The sequence below is a fragment of the Mobula birostris genome, chromosome 17, assembly GCF_030028105.1.
Source record: "Mobula birostris isolate sMobBir1 chromosome 17, sMobBir1.hap1, whole genome shotgun sequence".
Lineage (NCBI taxonomy): Eukaryota > Metazoa > Chordata > Chondrichthyes > Myliobatiformes > Myliobatidae > Mobula > Mobula birostris.
The window spans coordinates 66,453,294-66,470,079 of record NC_092386.1 but is presented as its reverse complement, the minus strand read 5'-3'; the positions used below and the strand labels follow the sequence as shown (position 1 = coordinate 66,470,079).

General features: G+C 43.3%; 1 protein-coding gene across 1 annotated transcript in view; it reads right to left on the bottom strand.

Annotated features, from left to right (window-relative positions):
- The window catches only part of polr1e (RNA polymerase I subunit E), a 41,328-nt gene extending 25,860 nt beyond the window's left edge, over positions 1-15,468 (bottom strand). The window contains exons 1-4 of the mRNA XM_072281857.1: positions 15,356-15,468; positions 8,284-8,387; positions 8,028-8,104; positions 1,206-1,291 (exon numbers count right to left, since the gene is read on the bottom strand). Of these exons, the coding sequence (XP_072137958.1) occupies positions 1,206-1,291; positions 8,028-8,104; positions 8,284-8,387; positions 15,356-15,425 (337 nt within the window). The 5' untranslated portion in view covers positions 15,426-15,468. The remainder of the gene's footprint in view (positions 1-1,205; positions 1,292-8,027; positions 8,105-8,283; positions 8,388-15,355) is intronic.
- Between the last annotated feature and the right edge of the window lie 1,318 nt (positions 15,469-16,786).

Genomic DNA, 16,786 nt, shown 5'->3' with positions numbered 1-16,786 from the left:
AGCAAGACATCTCTGTGGTACTGAAATCTTCTTGCGATAAAAGTCAAAATATAATTCACCTTCCTAATTGGTTGCTGTATCAGCATGTTAACTTTCAACAACTGATGTGAAAGGGAACCCAAATTCCTCTGAGGACATCTTTCAGTCTCTGGCCTTGAAAAAAATAACTACCCTCCCTTTATTTTTTTCTGCTACCAAAATGTATTACTTCATACATTTCTGTATTATAACCTGACTGACATATCTGAGCTCTTATTTAAATGGCTTCAGCTCAGTTTTGGATAAACCCGTAGCTATCATATTTGTGCTTCTCCTTTAACAGATCTTTACAGCCAGCTGATCACTTGCTTGTTCCATCCACCTCATTTGTCAGATTTCTTGCTCATCACACTCTCTCAGAGCTAAATTCAACAAGGTCCTTCACCTTCCGTGCCCTCTATTACCACACCAATGATCACAAATAGATTTGTCTGGATGTTTCTTCAGACAATCACAATCCTCGATGCTCACATCTTTTTATTTTAAGCTTTGACGGAATGCTCCTGTTCCTAGGGGAAAAATCTCTCACATCCTGTTCCAGTCCTCTTGTATGATTCCCAGCTTTCACTCACTCCATTGTCAGATCTGGCAGGACCAGAACAACAACAGATGGACTTCTATTCCATTGCCCACTGTTTTTAATCACTATCTGCTTAGTCACCTTTTGAATCTGGCAGATTTAAAGCAGCAGATGCCATCTTACTGGTTTTACCCTCCACTCCAGACCATCTAGACAGTAAATACAGGATCAGTTTGGAACTAAAGGAAATTCCTTGAAACATATCCTCAGTCCTCATTTGGATCACTATTAGCATCTGAACATAGCAAAAACATTTCTAGGCTTCTTGCACTTCCCGACTGTTCTTTGGGGCCGCCTTTAACAACCATCTCTTCCGCTAGGCTTAGTCACATTGTCTTATTTAGCACCCAATTTTAGCCAAAGATTCTTACACGAAGTACAAAAGCAAAATACTACAAATATTGGAATTGTAAAAGAGAAACATCAAAAATGTTTCCATATTTTAAAAAGGCTATCAACCTAAAAGGTTGACTTTCTCTCTAAAGATGCTGCATGACCTAAATATTTCTAGCAATTATTTTTTCTACAACCTTGCCATGAATAATTTTGATCAGAGTAGTGTAAGACTTTATAACGGATACTTTACCAGGAAAGAAGGGCTGCATGTTAAACAGCTGAGCGTTGTGCACTTCCATCTTCCCAGTACTTTTATTTAACACGCCAACAAAATACCTGAACACAAGAGAAATTTTCACTTAATTGAAGTTTAATAGTTTCTTACAGACACTAAATGCCAACTATTTGTTTTTTTTAATTTTAGACAGATTATACAAGAATGCAAACACTCTCACATCTTTAATCACTATCTGCTAGGTCACCTTTTGAATCTGGCAGATTTAAAGCAGCGGACACCACCTCATTGGTTCTACCCTCAGCTCCCGACCATCTAGACAGCAAAGACACTAAAGGTGCTGGCGTTAGGTTGCTTACTGACTACAGCTCCCCCTTCAGTACTGTAATTCCAGCAAATTCATCTCCAGACTCCTGAAGCTGAGACACAACACCTCGTTTAGTAACTGACACCAGACCACAGTCAAGAAGGAGAGGCAACACCTCCGTTCACATTTATTCTCAACACTATAGACCAACAAGACTCGTTCTCAGTCCCGCAATTCATGACTGTGTGGCCTGATTCTGCCCTAACTCAATCTACAAGTTTGCAGGTGATACCACTGTAGTGGACCATAATTCAAACAATGATGAGTCGGAGTAGAAGGGATAGGAGCAGGGGGCAGGGATTCAAGTTTTTGAATCATTGGGACCTCTTTTGGCGCAGGTGTGACCTGTACAAAAAGGACGGGTTGCACTTGAATCCCGGGGGACCAATATCCTGGCAGGGAGATTTGCGAAGGCTAATGAGGAGACTTTAAACTAGAATGGTTGGGGGGTGGGAATCAAATTGAAGAGACTAGGAGACAGGAGGTTAGTTCACAAATAGAGAAAGCTAGTAGACAGTGTGTGAGGGAGGATAGGCAGGGGACAGAGAACGGAAGCACTCAGACCAAAAATGTAGGGGAGAAGGAAGAAAAAGATAACAAAGTTGTTTGCTCCATTAGGGATAAACAGAAAGTAAGAGGTGGAGAGGTTCTTAAATGCATCTATTTTAATGCTAGGAGCATTGTAAGAAAGGTGGATGAGCTTAGAGCATGGATTGATACCTGGAATTATGATGTTGTAGCTATTAGTGAAACATGGTTGCAGGAGGGGTGTGGTTGGCAACTAAATATTCCTGGATTTCGTTGCTTCAGGTCTGATAGAATCAGAGGGACAAGAGGGGGAGGTGTTGCATTGCTTGTCAGAGAAACTATTACAGCGGTGCTTTGGCAGGATAGATTAGAGGACTCGTCTAGGGAGGCTATTTTGGGTGGAATTGAGGAATGGGAAAGGTGTAGTGATGCTTATAGGGGTGTATTATAGACCATCTAATGGGGAGCGAGAATTGGAGGAGCAAATTTGTAAGGAGATAGCAGATATTTGTAGTAAGCACAAGATTGTGATTGTGGGAGATTTAATTTTCCACACACTGACTGGGAAGCCCATTCTGTAAAACGGCTGGATGGTTTGGAGTTTGTCAAATGTGTGCAGGATAGTTTTTTGCAGCAATACATAGAGGTACCAACTAGAGAAGGGGCAGTGTTGGATCTCCTTTTAGGGAATGAGATAGACAGGTGACGGAGGTATGTGTTGGGGAGCACTTCAGGTCCAGTGATCACAATACCATTAGTTTCAATATAATTATGGAGAAGGATAGGACTGGACCCAGGGTTGAGATTTTTCATTGGAGAAAGGCTAATTTTGAGGAGATGCGAAGGGATTTAGAAGGAGTGGATTGGGACAATTTGTTTTATGGGAAGGATGTAATAGAGAAATGGAAGTCGTTTAAATGTGAAATTTTGAGGGTACAGGATCTTTATGTTCCTGTTAGGTTCAAAGGAAAGGTTAAAAGTTTGAGAGAGCCATGATTTTCAAGGGATATTGGAAACTTGGTTCAGAAAAAGAGAGGGATCTACAATAAATATAGGAAGTTTGGAGTAAATGAGGTGCTCGAGGAATATAAAGAATGTAAAAAGAACCTTAAGAAAGAAATTAGAAAAGCTAAAAGATATGAGGCTGCTTTGGCAAGTAAGGTGAATATAAATCTGCAAACACGAGGAAATCTGCAGATGCTGGAATTTCAAGCAACACACATAAAAGTTGCTGGTGAATGCAGCAGGCCAGGCAGCATCTCTAGGAAGAGGTACAGTCAACGCTTCGGGCCGAGACCCTTTGTCAGGACTAACTGAAAGAAGAGCTAGTAAGAGATTTGAATGTGGGAGGGGGAGGGGGAGGGGGAGATCCAAAATGATAGGAGAAGACAGGAGGGGGAGGGATGGAGCCAAGAGCTGGACAGTTGATTGGAAAAAGGCATATGAAAGGATCATGGGACAGGAGGCCCAGGGAGAAAGAAAAGGGGGAGGGGGGGAAAAAAACCCAGAGGATGGGCAAGGGGTATAGTCAGAGGGACAGAGGGAGGAAAAGGAGAGAGAGAGAGAGAAAGAATGTGTGCATATAAATAAATAACGGATGGGATACGAGGGGGAGGTGGGGCATTAGCGGAAGTTTGAGAAGTCACTGTTCATGCCATCAGGTTGGAGGTGTTACGTACCCCGTAACTGGGTTGCCAAACCAGCAGAAATGGATCACTCAGTTGGAGTCTGGATTACTAGAACTAAGAAAGTTTTATTAAAGAAACAAGCAACACAGTACTCTAATCAAAAGGATAATGAATGCAACAGTTCAGCAATGATAAACATACATGCACACAGAATTCAGAATCAAGCTCTATCGTTGTCTAGGGGTAAATGACCAGTTTCAAAGTGACGCAAAGTTCAGTTCAATTTAGTTCAGTTCAGTTCGCAGTAATCGCTGCCGTGGGAGATGGACAGTGTGGGGGGAAGGAGAGAGAGAGCAAAACAAATGAATATTCAAGGCTTCCACACAGACCTTCGCAGTCAGCTTTCGGGCGAGTCCTTTGTGATGTCATCTGAGGTCACCGACCGTGACCCCTCCGTTTCCTGATACGATCGTTTCTCTGCGGTGAACCTGGCACCCAGGCAAGGGTGGACACACACCAGGTTCCCGCCGATCGTGCCTTTCCACCCTGTGCGTCTATGGCCTGGTCCCGCACCCGGCCTTCCAAAACTTCCCACTGACTTGTGAGAGACGCACCGCTTCCAGGGTCTCATTACCTCGGGTGTCGTGTGTGTCCTGCCTTAGCGAACCTGACCCTTTTTATCCCCCTGCTGGGGTATTGCCTGTCCATCACTTCAAACAGTTCGGGGTTCAAAGGGGGAGCCGTTCTTGACAGCTCTCCTTCCCCTTCATTAACATCTCCAAATGCTGCTCTATTGTTTTCCTTATCTCTCTCTCTCCTGAAGACAGGTGGCAGACCAACTGCTGATCCCACTGGTGCCAGCACAGGCCAGCTAACATCTTAATCTATGTGTATTCTCGTCACAGAGGCTACCCAGACAGAATATAAAGTGTTGTTCCTCCAACCTGAGTGTGGCTTCAGCTTTGCAGTAGAGGTCGTGGACAGATATATCAGAATGGGAATGGGACATGGAATTAAAATGTTTGCCACTGACAGATCCTGCTTTCTCTGGCGGACAGAGCGACAGAGCTTTGAAAATAAATCCAAAGGGTTTCTACAGTTATATTAATAGCAAAAGGATAGTGAGGGATAAAATTGGTCCCTTAGAGAATCAAAGTGGACGGCTATGTGCAGAGCCAAAAGAGATGGTGGAGATTTTGAACAATTTCTTTTCTTCAGTATTCACTAAGGAGGATATTGAATTGTGTAAAGTAAGGGAAACAAGAAGGGTAGTTATGCAAAGTATGATGATTAAAGAAGAGGAAGTACTGGCGCTTGTAAGGAATATAAAAGTGGATAAGTCTCCGGGTCCGGACAGGATATTCCCTAGAACCTTGAGGGAAGTTAGTGTGGAAATAGCAGGGGCTCTGACAGAAATATTTCAAATGTCATTAGAAACGGGATGGTGCCGGAGGACTGGCGTATTGTTCATGTTGTCCTACTGTTTAAAAAGGGTTCTAAGAGTAAACCTAGCAATTATCAGCCTGTGAGTTTGATGTCAGTGGTGGGTAAATTGATGGAAAGTATTCTTAGAGATGGTATATTTAATTTTCTGGATAGACAGGGTCTGATTAGTTACAGTCAACATGGATTTGTGGAAGGTCATGTTTAACAAATCTTATTGAATTTTATGATGAGGTTACTAGGAAAGTTGACGAGGGTAAAGCGGTGGATGTTGTCTATATAGACTTCAGTAAGGCCTTTGACAAGGTTCCACATGGAAGGTTAGTTAGGAAGGTTCAATCGTTAGGCATTAATATCAAAGTAGTAAAATGGATTCAGCAGTGGCTAGATGGGAGACGCCTGAGAGTAGTGATGGATAACTGTTTGTCAGGTTGGAGGACGGTGTGTAGCGGTGTGCCTCAGGGATCTGTACTGGGTCCAATGTTGTTTGTCATATATATTAATGATCTGGATGATGGGGTGGTAAATTGGATTAGTAAATATGCTAAGATAGGTGGTGTTGTGGATAATGAAGTAGGTTTCCAAAGCTTGCAGAGAGATTTAGACCACTTAGAAGTGTGGGCTGAAAGATGGCAGATGGAGTTTAATGCTGATAAATGTAAGATGCTACATTTTGGTAGGACTAATCAAAATAGGACATACATGGTAAGTGGTAGGGCATTGAAGAATGCAGTAGAACAGAGGGATCTAGGAATAATGGTGCATAGTTCCCTGAAGGTGGAATCTCGTATGGATAGGATGGTGAAGAAAGCTTTTGGTATGCTGGCCTTTATAAATCAGAGCATTGAGTATAGGGGTTGGGATGTAATGTTGAAATTGTATAAGGCATTGGTGAGGCCAAATTTTAAGTATTGTGTACAGTTCTGGTCACCGAATTATAGGAAAGATGTCAACAAAATTGAGAGAGTACAGAGGAGATATACTAAAATGTTACCTGGGTTTAATCTCCTAAGTTACAGAGAAAGGTTGAACAAGTTAGGTCTTTATTCTTTGGAGCGTGGAAGGTTGAGGGGGGACTTGACAGAGGTATTTAAAATTATGAGGGGGATAGATAGAGTTGACGTGGATAGGCTTTTTCCATTGAGAATGGGGGAGATTCAAACAAGAGGAATGAGTTGAGAGTTAAAGGGCAAAAGTTTAGGGGTATAACGAGGGGGAACTTCTTTACTCACAGAGAGTGGTAGCTGTGTGGAACGAGCTTCCAGCAGAAGTGGTTGTGGCAGGTTCGATGTTGTCAGTTAAAGTTAAATTGGATAGCTATGTGGACAGGAAAGGAATGGAGGGTTATGGGCTGAGTGCAGATCGGTGGGACTAGGTGAGAGCAAGCGTTCGGCATGGACTAGAAGGGCCGAGATGGCCTGTTTCCGTGCTGTAATGGTTATATGATTATATGGATGGAGAACCTACTGACACGGTGGCATGACAACAACTTTTCCCTCAATGTCATGAAAAACAAAGAGCTGGTCAAAGATTTCGAGTATGGGCAGTCCACATGCCCCACTTATATCAATGGTACTGATGTTGAGAGCTCCGAGTTCCTTGTGGCCGCGCTGGTCCAACCACAGCTGAGAGCTGACTAGCACCCCTTCTTCCTCAGAATATTACTGAAACACGGCATCCCCCCCCTTTGAACATCACCAATTTTTATCACTGCACCACAGAGAACTTGGTATGGCAAATGATCTGCCTGCTGCCCAAGACTGCTCGAACCTCAGGCAGAGCAGCTGCAGACAAAGCTCAGCACTTCACAGAAACTAGCCGCCTCTTCTTGGACTCGGTCTACACTTCTCACTGCCTTGGTAAAAGCAGCCAACATAAGCAAAGACACGACCCACCCCAGACATTCTTTCTTCCCTCCCCTCCCATTGGGCAAAAAGTAAAAAACCCTGAAAGCACGTACTACCGGGCACAAGGACCTCTCGTATCAGATGATGAACTCATTATGGCCTTGTGCCTTACAGTCATCCTGCACCTCCTCTGTAACTGTACACTGTGTATGGAATTCTGTTATTGCACATAACGCACTGTCATAATGAAATGACTGATATGCAAGGCAAGGGTTTTCCCAGCGTATCTCGGATATGCATCTGCACCAACTCAGCAACCGAAGGATCCAGTCCCACGGAGGGTTTGTACCCAGTACCAATACCAAAAACAAGCTCAGCTATCACTCATGGGGATGGTTAAAAGTGTTTTCTCTAAAATTCCCATTGAGGAGATTCAATCAGAATCATGAAGAGCTGGTCAGATGTCGGGTGCCGCGTCAGCGCTGGACACTAGTATGTTGCATCCAGAGTGCTAGGTGCCTGGGCCACTCCACTGGGGATGGTGGAAGAGACGGATTCAATAGGGACATTTAAGAGGATCTTGGGTAGCGTATGGATGAATGAAAAATTGAGGGTGAAGGATTAGATAAACAGAGTAGGTCAGCACAACATCGTGGATCAAGGAGCCTGCACTGCTCTAAGTGACAATAATAAATCAACATAGCACAGCGAGCAGAAATAATTCAATGTACATCACACATTCCCATATTATGCCCCATTTCCACACCAGTAATTAAAATATTCTCTGACACACAAGAGAAAAGTTGTAATCAGAGTTCATCAAGTTTACAAACATAATAAAAGTGAGGTCAAATAGGGAGACCATTCAAATTAATTGAAAGAAAAAATGCTGAAACCATTCACTTTGTGTTTCAGCTCTTGGACCATTACAGTTAATCACCTTCTTTGATAGCAACTGTGTGTTACGGTCACTTTTTATGGACGACACTGTTGTACTACACTTGAGACAGATTTACACACTTACTTGCATAGTGAGTTACACTTGAGAGCGCTTTGTCCAAAATTATTTCCAACGTACGTCAGCCTGTCTGTTTCAGCAGACTGCAGGGGGAATGAAAAAGAAAAACTATCTGAACAAACAGAACTATGCTGTTTACAGTTTAGAGAACCGACACCGTCTGAATGATCAGCAACATTGTTGTTAATCATAATACAAAATCCTGTGGAAGTAGAAAAGTGTAGTTGTCACTCTTTACAAACCACTATCACAAAACACTTACCAAGATCAGTTGATGCTTCTTCCGGGGATTATTTTTATGAATATTTTTATGTAGTCGAAATCCCACATTTTCTGAATTTGTAAGCTTTCCATTGGAAAACTGAACTGCAAAAGAAGATAGTATTTTAAAATATAGAGGCCCAGATACTAAATATGTATGAAAAAAATCCTTATACACGGTACTGGGTAAATTTCTCTGGACTAATGCATTTCTTTTTGTTACACAACATTAGTATATATTTCTTAAAGCAGTTCTCATGTTCCATTGTTCAAGAAAGGCTATGTATAGGCTGCTGAACTTGATAACAGTAGTGGATAAATTATTGTAAGATATTCTAAGGGGTTATTTTATATAAATATCTGGATAGACAGGATTAGGAATAGTCAACATGGCTCTGTCTGTGGTAGGTTGTGTCTAATCTTAAAGAATTTTTCGACGAGGTTACCCAGAAGGTTGTTTAAGGAAAGGTAGTGGATGTTGTTGGAGATCTGTTTATTTCCTGATCCTTGGGGTTCTTCCAGGAGTCAGGAATGACAAGCAGTCTTAATTCCAAGATTTCTATTTATTCTACAGTACAAACATACAAATACTAAGCTAACCAAATAAAAAGCTGAGAAACAATGTCTGTCTGTATCTTGTTTTACAGCGGCTGGCATCCAGCTTAATGGTGCATTACCGCCACCCTCTGCTCCAGAATGTGCACTAGACATACATTCTAAATCCCTTCACCCAATCGCGCACGCGCACACACACACACAAACCTACACTTCACCCTCCCATCTTTGACCACCCTAGTACCCTATTCCTGTTTATCCATCATATCCTATAAAAAACCCCTGTACCCCTTAAAAATGCTAAAAATACCCGGACTTGTGCTCTCTCACCCATGCCCAGCAAACCTTTTAATATGAATTCCTGCATCCCCAACTCCCTTAATTTAATTCTCATCATCTCTCTTTGTATCCCACACTTCCTGCAACACAGAACTACCTGCTCTACTGACTCCTCTTCCTGACATTCCTCACACAATCCTGTCTGGTGTTTCCCTATCATTTTCAATGTTTTGTTTAATGCACAATGCCCCAGCCTTAACCTAGTCCACACAATTTCCTCTCTTCTGTTTCCATTACCTACCCTAGTACCTGCAACACTCTTTTGTATTTGATAGAAATGCCTCCCTTTCCCCTCCCTGTCCCATCCTTCTTGCCACATTCGGTTGACTTTTTCCCAGATTACACACTTAACCTCTGCTTTACTGATACTAATGTGCATTTCTACATTTTCTTTCTTTAACGCCCTCTTTGCCAACTCATCCACCCTCTCATTCCCCTTCACCCCTACATGTGCTGGAACCCATAGAAATTTTACCTGACCTCCCTGATTTGCAATTCTTGTAACTAACTGAAGGACTTCATAAAGTACATCTTGCCGACTGTTTGTGTGAAAAGACCTCAAACTTGCTAGAACTGAGGATGAATCTGAACATATCAATGCTTTGGCTTGTCTGGCTTTCTGCACCCATTGCAATGCAACCAACACTGCCAGAGAAACAATGCCAAGTGGTGTACAAACAAAGGATGAAAGAAGCCAAGCTGGAGCTTCTGAAAAATCCATCACTTTCATAGATAAGAGAAGTACCTTAGATAGGAATAAACTAGCTAATAGGCTACATAATTAAAACAATTACATCACATGGGTAATGCGTTAACACTTAGCCAATGAAAAATGAGAAAGGTGATAAACGGTTAGTTTAGCTGCTATACCCCTTTCTGCCAGTGAGTGGGGATGAGCCATCACATACTGTGAAAAATACAGGTGAACGCAGCAGGCCAGCCAGCATCTCTAGGAAGAGGTACAGTTGACGTTTCGGGCTGAGACCCTTCGTCAGGACGAACTGAAGGAAGAGCTAGTAAGAGATTTGGGAGGGGGAGGGGGAGGGGGAGGGGGAGGGGGAGGGGGAGGGGGAGGGGGAGGGGGAGGGGGAGGGGGAGGGGGAGGGGGAGGGGGAGGGGGAGGGGGAGGGGGAGGGGGAGGGGGAGGGGGAGGGGGAGGGGGAGATCCAAAATGATAGGAGAAGACAGGAGGGGGAGGGATGGAGCCAAGAGCTGGACAGGTGATTGGCAAAAGGGATACGAGAGGATCATGGGACAGGAGGCCCAGGGAGAAAGAGAAAGGGGAGGAGGGGAAAAACCCAGAGGATAGGCAAGGGGTATAGTCAGAGGGACAGAGGGAGAAAAAGGAGAGAGAGAGAGAAAGAATGTGTGTATATAAATAAATAATGGTTTCTCTCTCTCTCCTTCTGACTATACCCCTTGCCCATCTGGGTTTCCCCCCCCCTCCCCCTTTTCTTTCTCCCTGGGCCTCCTGTCCCATGATCCTCTCATATCCCTTTTGCCAATCAACTGTTCAGCTCTTGGCTCCATCCCTCCCCCTCCTGTCTTCTCCTATCATTTTGGATCTCCCCCTCCCACTTTCAAATCTCTTACTAGCTCTTCTTTCAGTTAGTCCTGACGAAGGGTCTCGGCCCGAAGCGTCAACTGTACTCTTTCCTACATGTGCTGCCCGGCCTGCTGCATTCCACCAGCACTTTGTGGATGTTGCTTGAATTTCCAGCATCTGCAGAATTCCTCATGTTTACGCTGTGAAAAATACATGTGTTTGTTGAAAACTACAAGCTTGATAAAAGGTAGTATTTTTTTAAAAAAACAGCTGTTTCCAACATTGACTTGAGCAAGGCCTTTGACCAGTCCGACCTGGAGATCGTCAAGAAGGTCGAGCGCTTGCAGTCAAGATGAGGTAGTAAATTGGACTGGACATTGGCTTTGTGGGAGAAGCCAGAGAGTGGTAGTAGATGGTTGCCCACTATGACTAGCGACGTCCCACGAGGATCAGTGCTGGGTCTGTTGTTGCTCGTCATCTATATCAGCAATCTAGATGAGTGTGGTAAACTGGATAGCAAATTCGCAGATGACACCATGACTGGGGGTGGGAGGATACGAAGTGAACGGCGAGAAAGGCTTTCAAATCTTGCAGCGGGAATTTAATGCAGACACCAAGTGCTAAGTTTTGCACTTTGGGAAGACGACCTGGGGTAGGACTTACACAATGAACGGTAAGGCGCTGAGGAGTGCAATAAAGCAGAGGGATCTGGGAATACAGATCCATAATTCCCTGAAAGTGGCGGCACAGGTAGGGTCACAAAAGAGAGCTTCTGGCACGTTGGCACCTATAATCAAAGTATTGAGCACAGGAGTTGGAGAATTATGAAAAAGTTGCATAAGTCATTGGTGAAGCTAAATTTGGATTATTGTGTGCAATTCTGGTAACCTACCCACAAGAAACATAGAAAATAGGTGCAGGAGTAGGCCATTCGGCCCTTCGAGCCTGCACTGCCATTCAGTATGATCATGGCTGATCATCCAACTCAGAACACTGTACCAGCCTTCCCTCCATACCCCCTGATCCCTTTAGCCACAAGGGCCATATCTAACTCCATCTTAAATATAGCCAATGAACTGGCCTCAACTGTTTCCTGTGGCAGAGAATTCCAGAGATTCACCACTCTCTGTGTGAAGAACTTTTTCCTAATGTCGGTCCTAAAAGGCTTCCCCTTTATCCTCAAACTGTGACTCCTCGTTCTGGACTTCCCCAACATTGGGAACAATCTTCCTGCACCTAGCCTGTCCAATCCCTTTAGGATTTTATACGTTTCAATAAGATCCCCCCTCAATCTTCTAAATTCCAGTGAGTATAAGCCTAGTCGATCCAGCCCTTCATCATATGAAAGTCCTGCCATCCCAGGAGTCAATCTGGTGAACCTTCTTTGTACTCCCTCTATGGCAAGGATGTCTTTCCTCAGATTAGGGGACAAAAACTGCACACAATACTCCAGGTGTGGTCTCACCAAGGCCTTGTACAACTGCAGTAGTACCTCCCTGCTCCTGTACTCGAATCCTCTCGCTATAAATGCCAGCATACCATTCGCTTTTTTCACCGCCTGCTGTACCTGCATGCCCACTTTCAATGACTGGTGAATAATGACACCCAGGTCTCGTTGCACCTCCCCTTTTCCTAATTGGCCACCATTCAGATAATAATCTGTTTCCCTGCTTTTGCCACCAAAGTGGATAACTTCACATTTATCCACATTAAATTGCATCTGCCATGAATTTGCCCACTCACCCAACCTATCCAAGTCACCCTGCATCCTCTTAGCATCCTCCTCACAGCTAACATTGCCACCCAGCTTTGTGTCATCCGCAAACTTGGAGATGCTGCATTTAATTCCCTCATCTAATTCATTAATATATATTGTAAACAACTGGGGTCCCAGCACTGAGCCTTGCGGTACCCCACTAGTCACTCCCTGGCATTCTGAAAAGGTCCCGTTTATTCCCACTCTTTGCTTCCTGTCTGCCAACCAATTCCCTAACCACAGCAATACCTTACCCCCAATACCGTGTGCTTTAAGTTTGCACACTAATCTCCTGTGTGGGACCTTGTCAAAAGCCTTTTGAAAATCCAAATATACCACATCCACTGGTTCTCCCCTATCCACTCTACCAGTTACATCCGCAAAAAATTCTATGAGATTCGTCAGACATAATTTTCCTTTCACAAATCCATGCTGACTTTGTCTGATGATTTCACCGCTTTCCAACTGTGCTGTTATCACATCTTTGATAACTGACTCTAGTATCAAGATAACAATAAGATTGAAAGAGATTGGAGAAAATTTACAAGGATGTTGCTGAGACTGACGGACCTAAGGGAAAGGTTGAATAGGTTAGGACTATAGTCCCTGGAGTGTAGGATAATGAGTGGAGATTTAATAAAGATATACAGTTATAGTTAGGGTGAATGAAAGCACACGTTTCTCCACTGAAGTTGGGTGAGACCAGAACTAGAGGTCATGGGTTAAGAGTGAAAGGTGAAGTATTAAAGGGGAACCTCTTTAATCAGAGGCTGGTTAGCGCGTGGAATGAGCTGCAGGAGAATGTGATAGTTGCACTTTGATTTTAGCATTTAAGAGAAATTTGGATAAATACATGGATGGGAGGGCTGTAACTAGGCAGAATAATGGTTCGGTATGGACTAAATGTGCCATAGGGCCAGGTTCTGTGCTGACTTGAAGGCATTGCCACCACTGACCATTACCATGGTCATACAAATTTCTAACAAGACAATTTACTTGCATTTGCCTTTGCACAGTTTGTTGTTCATTGATCCTGTTTACAGTTACTGTTCTATAGACTTGCTGAGTATGCCTGCAGAAAAAAGAATCTCAGGGTTGTATGAGGTGACATGTATGTATTCTGATAATAAGTTTTACTTTGAATTTTGATCTAATCATGAAACACTTCCAGTCATCCATGTGTCAGGTTGCAATACCCTCATCTCCACAAAGTCTTTTCCTTTCTCAAACATACACTACCATCATACACTTTCTCTCTCCCACTCCAGCCCTGCTCCCCCACTTCCTATTCATCCCTTCACTCTCCCCAGGTCTTGATTAGGATAATCATTGCACTGTTTTCTTGAGTTGCCAAGGTAATTGGTCAACCATCTGGTTAGGAATGGAGTCAAGGCCAGACCACAATGGGTCAAAGTGGCAGATCTCCTTTTCTGAAAAGATAATCATTAAACAAACAAGTCTTTTTTATAATTGCCTGTTACCTTTGATATTTTAACATGATTAGCTCATAAATTACTTCAGCTGAAAATGAGCTGTACGTTTAGCATTGGTGGGATTTGGATTCAATCCAGTCCATTCTGAAAGCACTGCGCTAATTCAAAACACCTTTCACACCAGAAATAAAACCACAGAATCCTTAATAAATGTATAGAATGCTTACTTTTAAACATTTTAATTCAAGTAATTTGAATTAATCAAGTCCAATTTAAACTTCTATCAAACATCAGTTTAACTGGTACATTGCTCCAGTTTCAACCAAACAAAGTTCTGGAGAAAATGACAGGGTCAGGCAGCATGTGTGGAGAGAAATGGACATTTAGACCCTTCACTTGGACATCAACTGTCCATTTCCATCTGTAGTTGCTGCTTGCTGACCTCCTCCTGTATCTTGTTTGTCACCAGTTTCATCCAACTTGCTCTTTCCAGAACCTATCTCGAGGAAATCTACTATACTCATGGCTCTTGGATGCACTGAGAACTGAGAGACCTCAGAAAACCGATCCATAATCCCTTAAATGTGGCATCACGGTAGATAGGGTCATAAACAGAGCTTTTTAACACACTGATCTTCATATATCAGAGCACTGAATACAGAAGTTGGGTCGCTATGTTAAAGTTGTACAAGATGTTTGTGAGGCTGAATTTAGAATATTGTTTGCAGTTCTGGTCATCTACCTACAGGAAAGGTTATTAAAGAGTGCAGAGAAAATTTGCAAGGAGCTGCCAGGAGTTGAGGATTATGTTACAGGGAAGGGATGAATAGGGTTGGACTATATTCACTGCATTGCAGGAGAACAAGGTGAGATCTTTTTGAGGCATACAAAATTATAAGAGATATAGATGGGGTAAATGCATGCAGGCATTTTGCCCTCAGGTCGGCTGAGACTAGAACAAGAGATCATAGGTTTAAAGTCAAAGGTGAAAAGTTTAAGAGGGAATTTTTCTTCACTCAGAGAGCGTTGCTGGTGTGGAATCAGCAGCCAGTGGAAGTGGTAATGCAGGTTCAAGGGTAACATTTAAGAGAAGTTTGTACAGTATAAGTAGATGGATTGGAGGGGTTTGAAGGGACATGGTCCCGATGGAGGATATAAGGGACTAGGCAGATCAGACAGGCATGGACAAGATGGGCCGAATGGTCCGTTTTGTGCTGTATTACTCTATGACTCTTTGCTTTTCATAAGAAGCTGCCTCACAATCAGATCATTTAGCAACAATTTTGTTATGTATAATAAATGGAACGACATATTCACAGACACACCACAGGAACACATTCTCCACTTTCTATCCTCTGCTTGTCCCGCTTTCCCCAATACCACAGTCCTGCCTCAAGGAAGAATAAATATTCCCATCCCGCCGCATCGATATCACAGGCCCTACCGAGGGTGGCCCACTGCTCCGGTCCCTGCTCTGTGTTGTCCCGGTACTTCCACACAACGTGGGCCGCCATTGCGGCAATCGCCAGCTCCCCGCCAACGAGGCGAGACGCAACGCAACCCAGTCCATGCCGTCCACATCGCTATGGGGCCGCCGCCCGCTCTACCGCCATCTGCAGGCGCGGCATCTCTCTCATCAGCCGCTCGCTATACCGCCATCTGCAGGCGAGGCATCTCTATTGACCGCTGCCCGCCCTACTGCCGCATCTGCAGGCGCGGCATCTCTATCATCAGCCGCCCGCACTACTGCCATCTGCAGGCGCGGCATCTATATCTTCAGCCGCTCGCTCTACCGCCATCTGCAGGCGTGGCATCGCTATCATCAGCCGCTCGCTATACCGCCATCTGCAGGCGCGGCATCTATATCTTCAGCCTCCTAAAGGGAAGATCTTATCAAGTACTGTCAGTTAGCAAATCAAACGTAAGAGGTAAAAGTAAGTGGATACGCGCCAGTCACTGCAAGTGAGCTAAAGTGGGGCCCAAGAGCACAGTAAGTGCTGTGGTTAATGTGCTAGTAAGCTCTTGGTCACGTTGCCTATGCTGCTAGGGTAACAGTGAGCAAGTCACTAACCAGCCAGGAGACTTCAAGCAAAGTCGACAACTACTGGATATTATGGAGTTTATTCTAATGTTATTTGTTATTGTCATATTTTTGCGAATTTTCCCTCCTCACAATGTGCCAATTGAGATGACTCATAATCTATATTTGTATTATTGACAATCGGAAATATTACAATTCAACAGAAATGATTGCCATAAGCAAGATAGTCCTTCAAAATCGTATGGCATTACACCTTCTCTCTGCAGTTAAGTGGGGAATACGTGCAGTTATAGGCAAAGAACGTTGTACTCACATACCTGACGTGTCTGAAGACATAACACATTTGTAAAGAAGCAGCTGAAATATATCAATCAGATGGATGGGATTCTCTGATTGGATTCATTCAAGTCTCAGCAGCTGGGATACTCAATATTACAATCATATTAGTCATACTAGAATGCCTTATCATAACTTACGTCTTTTATACTTGTTTAAAGGTGATCATTAATAGAATAGTTCAAACCTGCATAAGTGTGCCCACTAATTTACCACACCACAACACAATCTTATGAATACTTTGAAGAATATATATACCCTTTGATACTTAACACAAGTAGTTTTTTGGTTATTTTATATGCTGTGTGGATACCACACATTTTTTTGCCTCTGAATTTTCAGATGTAATGATTCTAATTGTGTGATTTAGAATTGTGGGGCATGTATCTGACTGTTTAATTGTCATTTTCTTTGCAGTTTAACAATTAATTAGCTGCTTGTATTTTAAGTATCCTTTATATGCATAACAGTTTAATATTAGCTCTAGTGGTTTTACAA